This window comes from Fistularia commersonii, chromosome 36, assembly GCF_037954325.1.
Source record: "Fistularia commersonii isolate RoL2024-O1a breed Wild chromosome 36, RoL_Fcom_v1.0, whole genome shotgun sequence".
Classification (NCBI taxonomy): domain Eukaryota; kingdom Metazoa; phylum Chordata; class Actinopteri; order Syngnathiformes; family Fistulariidae; genus Fistularia; species Fistularia commersonii.
Genome location: NC_141319.1, coordinates 5,958,988 through 5,978,919, shown reverse-complemented (window position 1 = coordinate 5,978,919; position 19,932 = coordinate 5,958,988). Strand labels below are relative to the sequence as shown.

The following is a 19,932-nucleotide window of genomic DNA, read 5'->3' as shown; positions in this document are numbered from 1 at the left end:
ACTCATGTGACGTAGGTGCTTGGTAGAACTCCTAAGCAACTCCTCCCCTCAACAGGTACTTCTTGTGGACCGTGGAAGGCCGTTTTTAACAGCTATCGCACTCACCGGTAAGTAGTATTCTTGCGACAAAATGGACAGAACAAGAAAGAAAAGGAGCAACGAAGAGATCCGAGCTCTTCTGGCCTGCTACGCCACTGAAGGGTGCCCGAGGTTCGCACAGAAACATTAACATTTAAGGTCATTTTGAGCTGCCGCTTGAATATTTCTGCGTTTAAGTGTCTGTCTTTCTACCGACAAGGGAAGCTGGAGTTGCCCTTGGAATCAATAGTTCCCTTTCCAACGAAAACCCAAACTTATATCAGGAGCTTATTTAACCGGAGAGAAGAGTTCCTTGTCTGCAATTCCACCGGACCTCAAGGTTCAGCGGACTTTATCCAAACAGAACTCATGGTCACCATTACTGCACTACCCTCGGAGTTCGGTAGGTGTCAATAAGGAGGGGCCGACTCGTGGTCCAAGACCTCGAAGACCTCGTCTTCTTCCTCATCTACTTCTAGTACCTTTTGTTCTTCTGCTCCAAACAAAAGCTTTCAGTCGCACGCCGCTGTTAACGTGCAGAAATGCCGCCGCGGCTTTTCCACTAATTGGCGATCTTCAACTGCTGAGGAACACCGAGCCGAGAACGGGTATTTTGAGGGAAAGTTTGGGGGTCAAGTGGGAAAAGATGTTTTACCCGGGAAACATTGATGGAAAAACATCAGGGCTTTTAAGAATTTCGGGTAAATTAGAAACACGAGGGAGAAGTTCACATGGTGATTAGGTGCTAATCTAGGGCTGATCAGCATATATATATATATATGTACATATGTATATCTATACATGTATAGATATATATACATATATAGATATATACACACACACATTATATATATAGATATATATATATACACACGTCTACATATACATATATACGTGTATATATGTGTGTGTGTGTATGTATATATATATATATATTCAGATATACACGCATATGCATATATGTGTGTATATACGTATATGTACAGATATATTCACACACACACACACACATATATATATATACAGGACTGTCTCAGAAAATCAGAATATTGCGATAAAGTTCTTTATCTTCTGTAATGCAATAAAAAAAAATTTTTTCATGATATTGTAATATCTTGAGATGGGATTTGAGTTTTCTTAAGATGTAAGCCATAATCAGCAATATCAAAATTATAAAAGGCTTGTACTATTTCAGTTGATTTGTAATAAATCCAGAATGTAGGACATTTTTGTTTTTTATAATTGCATTACAGAAGATAAAGAACTTCATCACAATATTCTAATTTTCTGAGACAGTGCTGTACATATATATATATATATATATATATATAAAATGTGACCAATTTGTTGCTTATATTATTTTTATTTTATTATTATTATTTTATTAATTTTAAATCTGTATTTTTTGTGATGTCTATACAGTTAAAACATATTATTATATTAATATTTTAAATTATGATTATTCTTATTTTCATCATTATCCTCAGTATTTAGCAGGACGAGCGTAGCCTGGACCATGCAGCGCCTTCCTGTGGACCAGCACTGGATCAGGTCCACAGAAGAACCCGCAGTGAAGGGGAAGGAAAACAAAAAAATTAAGATAAACACGCAATAGATTAATAAAGTCCAACGGTTCGTCCGGTATCGTCCGCAAACAAAGACGTCGGACTAAATAAATCCAGGATGGACGATTTGGGATGAGCCCAAAAAGAAAGCCATCGTGACTCCACTATCACTGCTTCCCACGGAGACCGCCAACCATTTCTCTTCTGGTTGCTGTACTTTTTTAAGAAAAAAAAAGCACAACAATAGCACTAGTGTTGACGTGAAGAATTTAAAAAAAGGGGTCCGACGGGATGTGAGACAAACACGAAGGGGGATTCGACGTTTCGCTCTCAATGCGGGAGATTCCCCTCGTCTTTTATTTCCCCCCCCCGGTTGTCTGGGCCTGGACGGGTCCCCTTTTCCTTCTCCAGGTGCCTTCCCTTCCCTTCCCTTCCCTTCCCTTGCAGCATGATGATGTGTTAAATCCGCCCGTGGAGCGGGACGACGGTGGAAAGAATGCACGCCGCCGGGACGCCCTGGAGGGGCTGCGGCAACCCGGCGAGCTCGGCCCTGGAGATAGCACCCCATTAGAGTGATAAAAGAGGCGGAGGGAGGAGAGGGTCCGACAGCGCCGACGTGAAGCCCTCGCCGCTGATGAATGCCAGGTGGAGCGGGTCAAACGTGATAAAGGAAACGGTTATTTTCTTATTTTAAAAAAGAAAGAAAAAAAAGGACGCCGTCGCCCCCGCCGCCTCAGATGGGCCCGTGACGTCTTTATAATTTCATCTCCGGACAGAAAAAGCCCACGTCTGCTGTTTGTGGAGCGGGGTTTCGTTTTCGGAGCCTCCTGGATTCTGGCGCCCGGGCCTCTTTCTGGACTCTGAGCCATTATTCTATCGATCCTATATCAGTATCAGTCAATATCCAATCCAGCAGGGTTTTCTCTATATATACACTTCTAATTTCGTTCTCGACATTCGTTTAAAGATCGAGGGAGAAATAAACATTATTGACTATGGCGCTGGCTGGTTGGCGCTCCTGCCTCGCAGCAAGAAGGTCCACGGGTGGATTCTGACAAAGAGGCCTTTCTGAGTGGAGTCTCCAAGTTCTCACCATATCTCTGTGAGGTTCCTCAAGGTTCTCTGGGTTCCTCCGACACTCCAAACACAAGGAGGTTCGCAGGAAACCCTGAGCTGTCCAGGGTTAACTGTATGGTTACAACCTAGTGAATATATTAGAAGACAGATGCTGGAATTGGAGGTCTAGAGGAAGACCAAAGAGAAGATTTATGGATGTCGTGAGAGAAGATAAGAAAATTGGTTGGTGTGAGAAAGGAGGATACAGAGACTAGGGTTATATGGAGAAGGCTGATTCGTTGTGGTGGCCCCTGAAGGGAAAAGCCCAAAGGAAAAGAAGAATATGTTACGCGGCGCAGGACATGTATGGCCGAGACAAAATGATAACTGAGATGGTTTGGACATGAAAACTCCTCCGTTCATGTCCGAACCAAGGAGAAGATCTAGGTAGAAGGTCGCTGGAGGTGGAGCTGCCAGGCAGGAGGTCTAGAGGAAGACCAAAGAGAAGATTTATGGACTTAGTGAGAGTATATGAAGTTAGATGGTGTGAGAGACAAAGATACAGAGAATAGGGTTAGATGGAGAAGGTCAATTCGCTGTGGCGACCCCTGAAGGGAAAAGCCCAAAGGAAAAGAAGAACATGTCACGGGGTGCAGGACATGTATGACCAAGACAAAATGATGACTGAGATGGTTTGGACATGACAACTCCTTCGTTCATGTCCGAACCAAGGTGGAGATCTAGGTAGAAGGTTGCTGAAGATGGAGCTGCCATGCCGGAGGTCTAGGAGAAGACCAAAGAGAAGATTTGTGGACTTAGTGAGAGAGGATATAAAGTCAGTTGGAGACAAGGATCCAGAGAATAGGGTTAGATGGAGAAGGTCGATTCGCTGTGGCGACCCCTGAAGGGAAAAGCCCAAAGGAGAAGAGGAAGCTGTATGGGTACAACATGTGAACGTTGTACGTCTCTGTAACAAGAGTGAACATTTCCAAATATCATCCTCCAGAACATTTTGTCCTACCAGACACAAAGTTCTACCTGTCCAGGCCCACCATGTAATATTCCTGGTTACAGGACCTCCAACTCCCCCGCTTCCCTCTCAGGTCATGTGACCAGGACGGCAAGGAGGATGTCGATAGCTCACACCTTGCTTAATGGATTGATACGACCCACGTGTGTGTGTGTGTGTGTGTTGCTGATTGGACGTGACGTATGCTCCTTTCACCCGCTAAACCAAACGCCGCGGCCGCGGACATCCATCAGGCTCTGTTTACCGTCGTTTTATGGAATGCAGAACTATGGCTTCATCTCTTTTATGGACTCCGAGCCCGTGGCGTTGTTTTTTTTTTTCTTCCTCCCACCGTGCCACACTAAGGCAGTACATCTTGTGAGTAATTTCCGAGGCGGCGCAGGCAGGGCGGGGCGGGGCGGGGTCGGGCGGGGGGGAAAAAGCCGAGGCCGAGCGAGCCGCTTCCACCTTGGCGAGCCGGAGGACGAATCAATCGATCCCGTCTCCAAGGTGCTGCGATTTTTTTTTTCAGGACGGGATCCACTATGAAGGGAGCCACGGGTTATTTATGTGCTAGCTAGCATGCTGCTTTAGCTCGCTAACCATCTACATGTCATTCAAAGAGGGGGCAATGCTAGATTTACTGCCGGCCCGTAATAAAGACTCCTCCGGGTTCCACACAGGAACAACAAATCATCGCGGGTTTCCTTTTCTTCCCCCCCCTTTTCGAGCCGCGGCGCTTTGAATCCACTTTTTCCTCGACTTTCAAAAGGAGACTCTCGACATCAGACATGTTAATCTCCCACCTGTGGGACGGCAGCTTCCGGAACGACATGGGAAAGGAGGCCAAAACAAAACGAGACAAATAAACGCCGCCCGGGACACTTAGAAGGAGGGGGGGGGGGGGGACGAGGATCGGGAATCAAACGGTTAAGGACTCCGACGTCACCCTCACCTCAGGTCACCTCACACACACTTGCAAAGCTCTGCGACTGTTGCCGCGCTCGACAAACACACACACACACACACACAACAACCGGCCCATTCATCGGCGGTACCTGTGCTTAGCTGCAGATAAGTAGCTTTCCAGCAGAAACAAAGGGAAGATTAGCATTCCCTTACACGGCGTTGGAGGGTGCGCGGCTTTGCCCTCTAAGCAGGGGCAAAACCCCCAGAGGGCGCGTCTGATTGGCTGAGCCCAAAGAAGCTCAAAGTCAGCCACTTAGACAAAAATTTAAACTAATGCTCCCCCCTCTTCAACCAATCCAGCTTTTTATTGCTACAATAATGTCGCAGGCAGTTAAGTTTGAAGTACGACGGCAAGCTAGCGGACGGCGTCAGGTTTCTCTTTAGCCTTTTGTGCCGCTGTTCAGGCTTGTTCTTAGCATGACAGCGCTAACAAAGTGTTAGCACAGTACGCTAAATTGCAGCTTTGTGGGTGATACGGAGGATTTGACGGGCAATCCTGCAGAGATCTTCCAGTAATCAATTACCGGTGAGGTCGTCTGATTGTTATTATTATTTGCTCATTCTATTATTACTATTTACATTTAGACTCCGCGGTGCCGCTGCGGCGATTGGATTCCACCGTCGTGGGATCCAAAAAGTTGATCTTGGGGGTTTCGCTCGTGGTGTAGAAAAAAGGTAATGTTCTATCAGTGCCGAAGCCAGGACATCGGACGCTGTTGGGACTTTAAGCAGTTACTAGAAGCTTCTCAGGAACTAGTCGGTTGCTTTGTGCATTCAGACGAGGAGCCTTCAGTTCCTGGAAGCACTGAAGCTCCCAGGAGCTGAAGGAGAACTGGGAAATGATCTTTATATGTAATGAACTGCTCTTTTAAAAAAATACAGGATGAACAACAAAAATAAGTGAAATCTTGTTGCAAGTCTCATCGTGGCACTGAAACTTTCTGCATCCACACCGGGTTTCTTATCAACCTCAACCAACGAATAAGTGCTCCATTTTTCTTGGAAAGCCCTGAACTCCGAGTCCACTTTTCTCTTTTTTGACGACGACATCTTGTTGCTGAGGGTTTCGGGGCCGACGGAAAAGCAGGTCAATTTCGAACAAGAAATAGAATAAAATAACAAAATAAAAATAAAATAATTAAAATAAAATGATATAAAATAGAATAAAATAAAATAGAATAAAAATAAAATGCTATTTACTGACCCGGAAGCCGCATTGCTGCCATCTGCTGTCAGTTCTGAGCCATATATTGTTGTGCCATGTCGCTAACACTGACTAAAACAGTGCAAACAATATAGGAACTTTTATTTTAATAAAGTTCACGATTTTCATTTTTTTTTTTTTCAAATTGTAGATTTATTCCATGGGCCGGATCAGACCCCCCTGGCGAGCCGGTACCAGCCCGCGGGCCGTACGTTTGACACGCCTGTCCTAACAGATTCCTCTGACAGATCGCCATTTCTGAAAACTACTGCAGCCGCTGGTCAGACATTTTCCGACGACAAAATCGAACCAGCGAGAAACCGACCGACAAAGACGTGCGAGCCTTTCAGGGCTGCTGCTCCACGGCGGGGATTCCGGGGCTCGCAGAGGAATGACAACATTTTAGCCAAAATAAGTAGAGTTAGCTAACGGCTAACAGGGTTTTTCACACAGGATAAACACTTCGACCCATGTGGGAGGAAACTAAATGTTTACCTACTTCGGTTTTTAGAACCGAACATCCCTAGTTTGATTAGCGGTTCCTCCTAGCTTGTCGAAGTGTTGCTCCCCTGCTGCGTTCTGCTCATGGTTCATCCACAATGCAGTGGTCAAATGTAGAATGTATGCGACAATAAATGTATTTCTTCTTCTTCCTGGAACCCAATCGGAGGTGGACATTTTTTTTCTGTCTGAAAGCGGCTGTTGACGGTTCACGAGCCCGAGGGTGACGTTTGCGAAACACCGCTGCCGTGTGAAAATCCAGCTTTCTGTCGACGCAAACACACCGACGCCAACTGTCATAATGGACGGAAGAAAGTAAAAACGAACGCCCACGAAAAGTAAAGCTGCCGCCATTTATTCTGTCAAAGAGCTGCGCTCTGCTTCCGATAGAAAAGTGTGGGATGGAGAATTAAAAAATAAAAAATGTTCCTGTTGATAAGATGGTAGGGGAGCTTTCGGAGTTTTTGGCCCATTTCACCCACATGGAAACGGCGGCGAGAACTACCTCAGTTCTGGAAGGGGGGGGTTCGGGGTGGAGGAGCGCCACTCCTCACACTGGAAACGGCCAATGAAAATGTCCGCGGACCCCCCCCCACACACACACACACACACACTCCAGGGTCTCCGAGCTGCCGTGGAAAGGAATGGGCTCTTGTCAGAGCAGCTGCTCTTCCCCGCCCACCGCCGCCGCGCAAGATAAAACATCCAACTTCGGGTGGGTTGGAGCGAAAAACAAGCAAAACAAAACCAAATTTTTGTTTGTACCTCCTTGTTTAAGTGTTTTTTTGATTGAACCCCCCCCCCCCACACACACACACACGCACACACATTATAATAAGTCTTTTAAACCAGGCTGCTACGTCTTAAGACACGTATCCAACGGCAACTGTGGCGGTGATAAATCAAAACCTGCACAACGGCATTTTGCGTAAATGAAACGCAAATGAGATAAAGATAATAATAAAAATAATGACTAGACAAAAACAGGGTTTCCGCAGGGAGCGGCTAATTTAACGCTTGTTAATGTCGCTTTTAAACAAATCTAATGCCCGTGTCCGATTGCAGATACGTTTATTTATAACGTCAATTATTTACATATGGAATGGATTTTTTTTTTTACCTACATATGACCTTCTGAGTGCCAGTGGAACTAAAGAATAGCGTGGATTTAACTTTGTGCGTGATTATAAATGCACATTCATGAGTTTGTTTCCTTGTTTAAAAGGGTTCCACTTGTCAATCCTCTTCAATTAAACATGATTAAATGTTTGTATAGCCTAACCAAAATAAAGAGCGAATAGTGTTTTTTTTCCCCCTTTAAGGGTATAAAAATTCTGAACGCTTCTAAACATTGAAATAAATGCTTTTGAATGCAATTTAAAGCCTTAATTTTCACAAAATCTATCCAATGAATTTTTGTGATCCGCGGAAACCCAAAAGTAGTTCAGCAGAGCGGACGCCGGACAAAAAAAAAAAAAAAAAGAGGAAAGCTACGAGAATTCACCTTCCCGTTCAGAAATTGCGATATTTCCTGCAGGAGAGAGACGTCCGAGGCACATTTTACACTCCCTGCCTGGAAGTGGCGGTGGTAGGGTGGCGTATTGTGAAGTTATGTAACAAGTTATTGATTTCCTGTCAGACGTGTGAAGCTCCGGCGTCAGCGGGGTTTGAAATCTCCCCAGAGGAGCAGCTCAACCGCAAAAAGTTGTTTTTTTTTTTAAACTATATATTTGAGATAGATAGATAGATAGGTGTGTTAATTCAAAAAAATATATATATAAAAATATCTAAATAATAAAAAATATATATATACATATATTATATATCATATATAATATATATATTTTTATATTTTTTATTATTCAGATATTTTTATATATCTATATACATACATACATACACATATATATATATATATACACATACATACATGTATACATATATATACATACATATATATATATATATATATACACAGTACATACATACATACACACACATATATACATGTACATACATATATACATACACACATACATACATACATATATATACACACACACATATATATATACATACATATATATATATATATATATATATATATATATATATATATATACTGCTCAAAAAAATAAAGGGAACACTTAAAAAACACATCCTAGATCTAAATGAATGAAATATTCTTATGAAATACTTTGCTCTTTACACAGTTGAATGTGCTGACAACAAAATCACACAAAAATGATCGATGGAAATCAATTGTATCAACCCATGGAGGTCTGGATTAGGAATCACACTCAAAATTAAAGTGTAAAAACAAACTCCAGGCTGATCCAACTTTGATGTAATGTCCTTAAAACAAGTCAAAATGAATCTGTGTTGCTTCCTGAGTGGACACTATGATTTCACACAAGTGTGACTGACTTGGAATTACATTGTGTTGTTCACGTGTTCCCTTTATTTTTTTGAGCAGTATATCTATATATATATATATAATATTCACTATCCTTCTCGGATCGCTTTCCCCCCCCCCGGCTTCATTTTCCAGCCAGGCGGGTTTTAAAAGACAAACGGACATCTGTCCCATCGCCGCCGCCGAGGAGAAAGAGGAGGAGGGTCTGGAATCGGGGATCGATGAAGACGTCCGAACTTGTTAGCGCAAGCGGGGATGAGGGCGGCTACACGGGAGGCAGCGGAGGTGAAAGGGGTGGCGGTGGGGGGTCGGCCCTTTTGTCATGCCGGTCGTCGGAGGAGGGGAAGAGGTGACTCCTCTGCCGATCAGGGGTCAACTGCCGCCATCATCCATCTTCCTCCCTGACAGCGTCCTGTCAACCGGCGCGCTCACGTTACTAAACGCCGCCGACAGCCCTCCATTGTGGCACGGCGCCGCCTCCGCGTGCAAATCAAGTTAATAACCGGTGACCTGAACCCCCTCGACTCCCCACCACCACCACCACCGGTTTCTTGAAACCAGCTGGAAATAACGCCATCCGACACGGAGGTCTCGGCGGATCATCGTGTCCGGTTTGCATGAGAATGAAGGACGTTTGTCCGTTCATGCGAGGCGACGGGTCAGATTCCGGGAGCTGGATAGCGATAAGGCGATAAGGCATCGCGAAGGTTTTTTTTTTCTTTTTTCCCTCTCCACCGGAGATATTTACAGGCCGGAACCCTTTGAACCCGAGAGACTTTTACTTGGAAAGGAGGGATCTGCGTCCAATCCCATGTGTTGACAGTGGAAGACGGATGTGACAGGAAGCGGCGCTGTCGCCGCCTTCGACAGGCCGCCCTCGAGGTGTGTGTGTGTGTGTGTGTGTGTGTGTGTGTGCTGTTATTTGCACTGAAGGTGAAATTTCACCGCAAACTCCGCTCTCAGTCGGATACAGAAGTGAAAAAGGTGTTTGGGAGAAGGTAACGTCGGCCGGTGGGAGCTAATCTCTGGAATGTTCCACGCTTCCCGCCGGCCTTTGTTCGCTCTCCTGCCGCGTGCTTCTTTTGTTTTGGCCGCCGTCGCGAAGCCGACAGGGCGCGGAGAGCTTCCTCCTCCGGGAGAACACTGCTAGAACATATTTTTGTTGAGAAAAAAAAAAAAAAAAAAATGTTTATATTTACAAAAAAAAAAAAAAAAAAAAAATACCTGGATAGGAAAGTATACTCCATTTAAATTGCTTACAATTTACTAGTGTTTATTCTATTTTTTTAAACATCTCATAGCAGATCTCACAATGAACTAAGAATAATTAAATTACTTTTGATATTTTGAAAACATGCCCCTACATGCCCCTCCTTTTTTAATATTATTATTATTATTATTTTTAATTCCACATTTCCTGGCAGTGTGGCACACATCTGCGGCCGCTGCTACCTGCCACCTCGGGGAACCCGCACACACACACACACACACACACACACCAAACATGCATCACAAACACCACACACTCACACACACACACACACACACCCTCGGGCTGTGTGGGAATGCAACTATTCACAGGAAGCACGCTCCGGCGCTGACAGGACGCGCTCCCATCCATCACCAATTTGGTTCAATCTTGAGTGATTTGGGCCCATTTGGGTCTCCCGTGGTTCCCGTTCTCACCTGTCATCTGCATAATTAAGCTCCGGAGCGGTTGTTCGGGGGGGCGGAGGCTGCTCGGTGTATTAAACCCGCACCTTATCAATCAAGAGGAGCATCAGGATGTATTAGGACCCCCTGACTCTTTGCTTCCTGCCATCATTTGATATGCTAAGCGAAAGCGCCTGGTGGCTTCTGTGCATTCTAGCTGTCATGGTCATCCCCCCCCCCCCCCAACACACACACACACACACACACACACACTTCCCCCTCCGCCCTCCACCCCTCGGGGGCTCCGTCATCAATCAGTCTCCCGCTAACTTCTGTCCAAAACGCCCGACAGTCAAGACAGATAGCTCCGGCATCTCCGGGATGCCGTACCCCGACCCCCTTCATTAATTCTCTTGTTAGCATGTAGCATAAAAAAAAAAAAAGGTAAAAAGAAAGAAAGGGGATGCATGTGATCTATTTTTTTTTTTTTTTGAACAGTTCGGGTGGAGGTCAACAGCTGATCATTTCAGGCGTCGGTTACTACGCGCCACAATGACGGGATGTGTCAAAAATCAGACAACATGCATTCCCTGCATTGAGCGGCACAAGAACGCCAGTGTGCCTCGACAAGAGCCGTCTCTCTGTGGCTTCGCCGCAGCCGGCGGCCGGCGTCAAACAGCGACGGACGCATGAATGGCTGCTATTTTGGCCGCAAAAATGAGCTCCCCCTCCTCCGCGAGAGGAGGAGGGGGCACTTCAACGCTCATCACACAGAGGACACTGAGCTCGGCCGGCGAGGGGGAGAAGAAGAGTGACATTTTACTGACGCACAAAGAGTTAAATAGATATGAAAAAGGGGGTGACGGGGGAAGACAAGGGGTCCCTCTTTGTGGACGTCCGAAGACGAACCCCCCCCCCTCCCAAAACGTAGGGTGACGGCTCAGCTCGTAGGCTACACCTGTGGATGCTTCATCGGAGGGAGGTTCCGACCCGCTTCCCCCCCCCCAAAAAAAAATACAAAACGGACGCCAAGCCGATGCCAAATTCACAGCAAGCAACGCTCCGTCATTTCTATCAACACGAAAATATAAGCTAATGAATAAATGAACTGGTGTCATGCTAACTACACTTAACTATGTTGTTTGTTTTGTTTTTTTTTATCCTTATTGGTCTGAGCCCATTCACGATCCTGCTTATTTTTGTTTATCTTATTTTTATTTATGTTGTCATTTAGTTTCGGTTGCCTTTTTTTCACCCTTACCGTCTTTTTTTTTTTTTTTTTTCCCCCCATTCTGTTGTCCATTCTTATTTTTAATTGTCTATTTATATTTATAGACCCTATAACTGCTACCCTGCTGTGACAAATAGAATTTTCCCGATGGGGATCCATAAAGTTTATCTGGTCTTAAATTGTTACTACGCGGCGCCTGTAGGCTTTCAAAATAAAAACACACCTGAACCCAATCATCGGACATCCGAAGGTCACGGCTCTCGCTAATTCATTTAATTTATTTCCAAAAGAGAAAAGGTTTAAAATAAAGGTTAGTTTATTTTCTTATTTGTTTTTGCACACGTAATTTAGTTCCACAATTCCACATGATTTTAGATTTCATTATTTATTATAAATTAATTCCACAATTTCCGACGCGCCAAATCTACGCCTATATGCAGATGAGACTGTTGTTGTTGTTGTTGTTGTTGCAATAAGAACAATTTACAAGAACAATTTGAAGCGCACTTTACCCAAAAGCGTTTCTTTGGAGGCGGAACTCAAGGAGGAAGGTTGATAAGTAAATAAATCATCTCGCCACCTTCTACAGTTCGTCTCCGGCTTCCCCGGAGCCGGAGATTTCCCCCCCCCCCGTCACAGCTGCCCGATCTCTCCTCGCTCCGCCGTTCGGCTGATAGAAAGAACGCTCTGAAAGGGCTTCTCAGATTGTTCGGGTGAGAAAAAGGAAAAAAAAAAAAATACACACTGAATGGACAGTGTGGTGTCAGCGGAGGCGCCGGCGGAAAAGTGCTGATAGTGCGCCGCGATTCTCATTTGATTTAGATTAACTGGCCCTTAATACAAAGGGGCCTCTCGTGCCTCGGTGGAGATGAAGCTCGTGGAGGAGGGGGGGGTTAAAAAGAAAAGAAAAAAAAAAAAAAGCGGTGTGTAAAGAATCCGATCAACAGACGCGCAAACCCGACGAAGACACACCGTTATTTTTTTTTTTTTTAAATCTGGAGAACCTCCATGATTGACGCATCGGGGTCTTCACAGTGTCAGGAAGTGGCTTTCGCAAGCGGGACGTACCAAAAAGTGGACCGGAGGGGGGGCCGGGCCGGGTCATTATTTAGCAGACACAATTTTAGCCACGGAAAAATTCACTATGTTGTGAAATATAACATACAGCTGCTCAGGATTAGAAAATATAAACATTATTGATCCCCATAGGGGGGAAATTCTTTTGTCACAGCAGCGTAACAGTTAAGTGTCAATAAATATGAATATAAATAGAGACATTTGCAAAAAACATCCCCAAATAAATAGACGGCAGAGAGAATCGATTCCCGTCGTACTTTAGCCACACTTCCACCTTGTGTTGTAAACCCGCTCTGAAACTAACTGGATCGGAAAACGCGATAACGGCCGTGCATTCACGTGCACGCAGCGGAGTTTTACCCGCCGCTAATGGAATTAGCAGCGTGTCTGGAGCGACATTAAACAGCAAGAACCTGCGGCGGGGTTGGGAGAACGCTGGAAGGAGCTCCTTCATAACCCAGCCACCCTCCTCCTCCTCCTCCTCCTCCTCTGGATGACGGCGCGGCATTAAGGAAAAAAAAAAAAAAAAAAAAAGCATGTCTGCTAGAGACGCTAATTTGTTCTTAGACACATTCCCTTTGATTATTACTGGCTGCCGCCGCTCGTAAGCTGCTCGGATTGATGTCGCCCACGTCGCCGGGGAAGAAGAAAAGGGGGGTTAAAAAAAAAAAAAAAGGGCGGCCACTTCAGTTCTGTGACCTCCACCCCTTTTTTAAAATCCATTCTGATTTTTATCTCTCGAGTCAGGCGGTGGTTGAAAATAATCCCCTTTATTGTTAATTGCCACGACAGTGTGATGGAGAAAAAAAAAAAAAAAAGTTTTGACCTTTGACCCCCTCCCAGGGAATTACACGCAACAGAAGAACCGGCGCTATCGACGTCAACACACGCTAATAAATCGATCGCGCGGGACGGTGTCCACGTGGCGTTAACGGACCCGGGAGAAGAAATAAAAAAAAAAGAAAAAGGACTCACGTTCGCAGGAATCGCCCTTCTGATGAAATCCGGCTTTGCATATACATTTCCCAATGGGCACCAGCCACTCGCCCTCGGCGCTGCAGTGCATCTTGGGCGAGTTGTCGGCCTCCTCCTCGGCGTCGCTCACGCACATGCCTTCCACCTCCACCAGCGAGGAGAACTCCGAGCCGGTCACCGTGTCCGGGAAGGTGGCCAGGTTCTCGATGATGGACCAGCACTTCTTGTAGTAAACCTTGACGGACACCAGGGCGATGCAGGCGCCCACGTCCTGGAAGGCCAGGTAGAAGCCGCGGCGGGAGAGCGGCCCGATGATGCGCACCTCGGTGTTCAGCTTCATCTTGCGCTCGCCCAGGTCGCCCTGGGTGAAGCTCTCGTCCGCCGCGATGGTGTCGATCTTGACGTACTGGTTCTCCCGCAGGCTCCTGCCCACCTCCGAGTCCGTCTCCTGGTAGTAGAGGTTGAAGGTCTCCTTGCAGGTGCCCACCACCCCCGGCAGGCTGTTACAATCCCTCAAGGTGAACTTCAACTCCACAAATATTCTCTGGGCGTCGCCCTTCTCTATCCAGTTAGTCCGAAGCCAGTTGTTCTGGTTGGGTTCCATCACCTGGCACACCTGGTACGTGCGGATCGGGGTGTAGTTCTCGTCCAGGCCGCTGATCTCTTCCCACTGCGGAGAACGTTAGCGGGTTAGCGGCTACATCGGAACCAAAATGGGTGATTAGGGGGGAGAAAAAAAAAAAAAAAAAAAAAAAAAAAAAAAAAAAAAAAAATCTCCCTCCCCCCCACAGTGGACCTCAAAACAAAGTAGTTACAGAAAAAATGATAATAAATAAATTTAAAAAATATATACAAACACATCAGTTTTAATGAAAATATTAATTGAATTACTGAGTCTGAAATCTTGGGGAGAGAAAAAAAAGAAAAAATCTTCCAATAGGTGATTTGTTCCGCAAAACAAGTAAAAAACTGGCACCTTAAAATAATTATTCAATCAATATTCTCAATAATAAAAATGTATAAATAAATGAAATACCCCCCCCACCCCCCAACCATGGATCTTAAGACCAAGTAGTTAAAAAAAAATATATATATACATTTTAAAAAAGTATACACATCAGTTTTCATGAAAGTATTAATTGAATTACTGAGTCTGAAATCTTGGGGAGAGAAAAATAAAAATCTTCCAATCGCTGATTTGTTCAGAAAAATAAGTAAAACTGGCACCTTAGAATAATTCTTCAATTAATATTCTTAAACTAATAAAAATGTATGAATAAATGAAATACCCGCCCAACTGTGGATCTTAAGACCAAGTAGTTCAAAAAAAAAAAAAAAAAAAAAAATGATAATAAATCAATTTTAAAAAGTATACAAACGCATCAGTTTTAATTAAAGTATTAATTGAATTACTGAGTTGGAAATCTTGGGGAGAGAAGGAAAAATAAAAATCTCCCAATTGCTGATTTGTTTGGAAAAATAAGTAAAACTGGCACCTTAAAATAATTCTTCAATTAATATTTTCAAAATAATAAAAATGTATAAATAAATAAAATAACCCCCCTTCCCCGACTGTGGATCTTAAGACCAAGCAGTTATAATTATATATATATATATATATATATATTTTTTTTTTTTTTTTTTTAAGAAAGTACACAGATAAATCAGTTTTAATTAAAGTATTAATTTAACTGCCTGAGTCGGACATCGCGGTGAGAGAAAAATCCAGAAACAAAAAAGGAAAAAATTTTTGGTTAATTATCCAACTGGTGATGTGTACAGAAAAAAAAAAACAAAAGTAAAACAGTCTCCGACTGGTTTTTATTCCTGATACTTAAAAAAAAAAAAAAAAAAAAAGGGTAAAAGTAAGGGTTTTTTTTTCCTCTCGAAACTTTCACCACGGCATGACCTCCTTGTATTCAAAGGTGAATTTTGTTTAAAAAGTAAAAGTACGGGTCTCTGCCAAGGGTTCGGCAGTCGGACAGCAGAAGATCCAGCACCGAAAACCGACCGTCGCCGTCTCACAAAAGTACAATCCAATATTGAATCAGTGGAATTATAATATAAAAAACACATAGAACCCACCTGTCCATCAAATCCCACCAAGTAGGAAGGTTATATTTGATTTCTTTATTTTTATCACCTGCCATTTTTTTGTTATTATTGTTACTTTATTAAAAGTATGTTTATTTTTTTATTGTAAACTTCCGGCTCCCGCGGCCAATCCGGTCCTGCAGGAGCCAGAGGCCTCTCTGCGGAGGTCGTCGTTTGCGGCGGCGACGAAAGATGGTCGCATCACACACACACACACACACACACACACACACACACACACACACACACACACACACACACACACACACACACACACACACAATGTGTGCACTTACCCCATTGGGAGGGTAGGAGATCCACTCCAGCTCCGTTTGCTGCGCCTTGGAATCCAGCAGGATCACTGGAGAGCAGGAGGAACCAGGTGGTTACATCTCAGCACAACACACACCACATCTTTAGAAACACACACACACACACACACACACACACACACACACACACACACACACACACACACACACACACACACGCTCATCTATATCCATACACACATCTACACACACACAGGCATACATAAATATATCTATATACACACATACATATATACACATGCATAAATATATACACACACAAGCACACACACACACACATGCGCACACACCCATTTTTATATATACATACATATATGCACACAAACACGCATACATACATACATACATATCCATACACACATCTATTAACGCATACATACATATATATATACACAGGCAAACACACACACAAAGATACACATACACACATATCAATTTGTATCTATCTACACACACACCTACATACATACATACATAACACACACACACATATCGATATCCGTATACATACGTGTGTTTAACATAGGTGTATAATATATTTATATAATACACACACACGTGCACACGCGCACGCACACCCGTGACCTCATTCCGTATCGGCAGCCGCTAAAACAAAGAGGATATTTAATATCTATATATCTACATATACACATATGTGAAAGTGTGTGTTTACGTGAGTCTATGCGGTAGAACGGGTCATGCATGTGTGAGTGTGTGTGTGTGTGCGCGCGCGTGTAAACGTCTGGCCCGTTTATTGCGGCTACTTCCCCCCCCACCCACCCACACACACCTCCGTGGAGCGGACGCCGCTGCAGAAAAGTCGAACACGGCCAGGTCCCACCGGGTGTGTGTGTGTGTGTGTGTATGTGTGCGTGTGAGGGTTGTCCGGTGGGTTTCGGGGACGCCGTGCTTCGTCTCCGTTAAACACACACACACACACACACACACACACACACACACACACACACACACACACACACACACACACACACACACACGGGTATACCGGAGTGGAAGCGGAGCCGCGGCTGCACAAGACCAGCCGATGGAAGTTGCTTCAAGCGTGTGTGTGTGTGCGTGTGTGCGTGCGCGTTTGGTTATTACCGGGTGCACGCACCGCCATAAAATAAACAAAGCAAATTAATACAAATAAAATAAATAAAAATGATTCCCGTGCGTTGCGGAAGGTTCGGGGTTAATCCCGCACGGAATAGGAATTACTATTTAGCAGCCCATTGCGTGTGTGTGTGTGTGTGTAACGTGCACGGTGAACCGTTGCAAAAAAACAACACACTCTCTCACACACACACTTCTTGGTCGCTCTGGGAAAAAATCCACGTGAAGTGTGTTCGTCCCTTCTTCGGTTTGCGCCAATCCGTCCGGTGCGCGAGCGGATTACCGGACCGGATTAGATCCTTCTGTGGAGACCGGGACCGGAGAACACACACACACACACACACACAGACACACACGCGCACACAGACACACACACACACGGAACGACGTCCGGGCGGATCGCTCGCTTCAACCGGGGGCTCGCGCGCTGCGTCCGCCCGCGACGGATTATTAATCCCGGGGGCGCCGCGCGCGTGCGAACCGGTAGCTCCCACCGGCGCGCGTAAAACCGGAACAGAAAAATATCTATTTATCTATAAAATAAAAATGATTTAAAAACAAATAGAAATGAACTATAAGATAAAAAAAAATAAAAAATAAATTGAAAAAAAATAAATAAATCCGCGGTATGTCGGCACCGGAGCGGGCTCGGGTCCGAAACTTCACCGAACTCACCTTCCTTGGCGTTCTGCGCTGCGCCGCGGTACGAACACGCGTGGAGCCACAGCGTAATCCACAGACACGGGACACGCGTGGGGAGCATGGTGCCAACGTGGGTTCCGGTTTCACCGCCGTCGCCGTCGTCGCCGCCGCGTCGCGTCGCGCGCTCTCCCACGGACGACGCCGAACCGGCTCTTGTGCGCGAGCGTCCGCCGCTCGCCCACTCAAATAGCGTCCGCCGCCGCCGGGGGCGGGCGCTCGGGCTCGCGCCGGCGTCGACCCGCGAGGACGGGCGTCGCTCTCAGCCAATCGGTGCGCTCTACGTCACGCACGGTGAGGGGCCGAGGGGCGGGGCGAGCGTGTGCGTGTGCGGATGATGGAGGGGAGGAAGAGGAGGACACGTCGGCGCAACTTTATTTTATTTTATTTTATTTTATTTTATTTTATTTTATTTTATTTTATTTTTAGTTTTAATTTTATTTTATTTTATTTTGAGTTGGATCCTCGTGCGCAAAATCAAAAAGGGCACGAGTGGATACGCCGGTACTGTATCACGTAAAATCTCTCATACACACATACACACACACACACATATTTCGCGTTTGCGTGTTTGTTTGTTTTTCCTTATTCCACTTCCGCTGTCTACAATTATAACAAAATAAATAACAAATCATTAATAAGAAATACAGGCGTTTTCAGTCACGTGTTTGTTTATGAATGAATGGATGCTTTAATACATGGATTGATTTAAACGTAAAAGTGGCCTGTGACGTCATGCCCGGAACCAGTTCTCCAATTTTTTTTTAAACATTTTTTTTCCTAAATAAAGTTCGTTTTTACTGCCTTCGGCCTATTAACCAGTTAATCCCGCTTTTTTTTTTATTTTTTATTTTCCTCTTGTAGTGTAACTTCATGAAGTCAAACACACAATTGCGCATGCGCACTGACCCGCCGCAGGTGTTTCTACTCAACGTGACTGAGTCTGGTGATCAACCACACCTTTTGGACTTCATTCCAGGTGAATTTTAATCCGATTTACAGAAATAATCTGGGTGCGTATCAATATCAGCATCAAACTGAATATTTATGGGATGGATTTGTACGTTGTTAAGTTTCCTCAAGGTTTTATTAATTTATTGATTGATCGTGGCGGCTAATCTCTCACATTACAAGTGAATGACAGCAAAGTTTCCAGAAAGAACAGTTGACAAACACACACTTTTTTTTTTATACATTTAAAAATGTAGCGTCGCAACCGGGTGGCGACACCTGCAACTAGGATGGAGCTGGAGATCCCAGGGTTGAAGCGGGGGACACCTGCCAGATGGGGCACTAGTGGGGTATTTTGGTGGTGGAGAAGCTGGAGAAACAGCAGGGCCTCCAGGAGAAGTTGGATGAGACCGTCTCCAGGGAGAACATCTGAGGTCTGAGGCAGAAGAGTGCAGTCCTGGGAACTTGCTAGGATCATTGAGCTCACAGGAGACACCATGACGGGAATTTACATAACATCTTCAGTTGCAACTTGATGTGAGAATCTAAACTGGGATATCAAATCTACTAAAGGTGGCTACTTTCTGGAAGTGCAGACCAAGCAAACACTGAACAAGATGCAAACAGGAAGTAGGGACAGAAGCTGTCAATCATCGGCGCCTCCTAATGGCTTCTTCCTTGTCTCGTCCAAGGTCAACCCCGGCGAGGGGAACGTCCTGCCGACGCCGGCCCGTCACCACGGTAACCTGACAGGTAAGAACAGGCGGGGGGTCTTGATGATAACAACATCGTCCGGAGCTGTTTCTGGGCTCGTCCCTCGGGGTAATTATTCTATTTCTACGTGCGGCATTTATTGCAGGTCACTAATTAATCTCCATTACTTCCACGACGAGAAGAAACAGCCCCAATTACGGCCCGCAAATATTGATTAATAAACCGAGCGCGTAAAAGATGGACAGAGGCGCACAAGGACTCGGCTCAAGGTTTATTTACCTCTTTTTTTTTT

At 44.8% G+C, this 19,932-nt stretch overlaps 1 protein-coding gene across 3 annotated transcripts in view; it reads right to left on the bottom strand.

Moving 5' to 3' along the window:
- Positions 1-18,039, bottom strand: part of epha7 (eph receptor A7) — an 83,600-nt gene extending 65,561 nt beyond the window's left edge. For 2 of the 3 annotated variants that reach the window (XM_086143370.1, XM_086143371.1), the window contains exons 1-2: positions 16,125-16,185; positions 13,735-14,404 (exon numbers count right to left, since the gene is read on the bottom strand). In XM_086143370.1, the coding sequence (XP_085999496.1) occupies positions 13,735-14,338 (604 nt within the window). In that variant the 5' untranslated portion in view covers positions 14,339-14,404; positions 16,125-16,185. Of the gene's footprint in view, positions 1-13,734; positions 14,405-16,124; positions 16,190-17,951 lie in introns of those variants that run through there. The other variant, XM_086143372.1, reaches the window with a different exon arrangement.
- Positions 18,040-19,932: the final 1,893 nt, after the last annotated feature.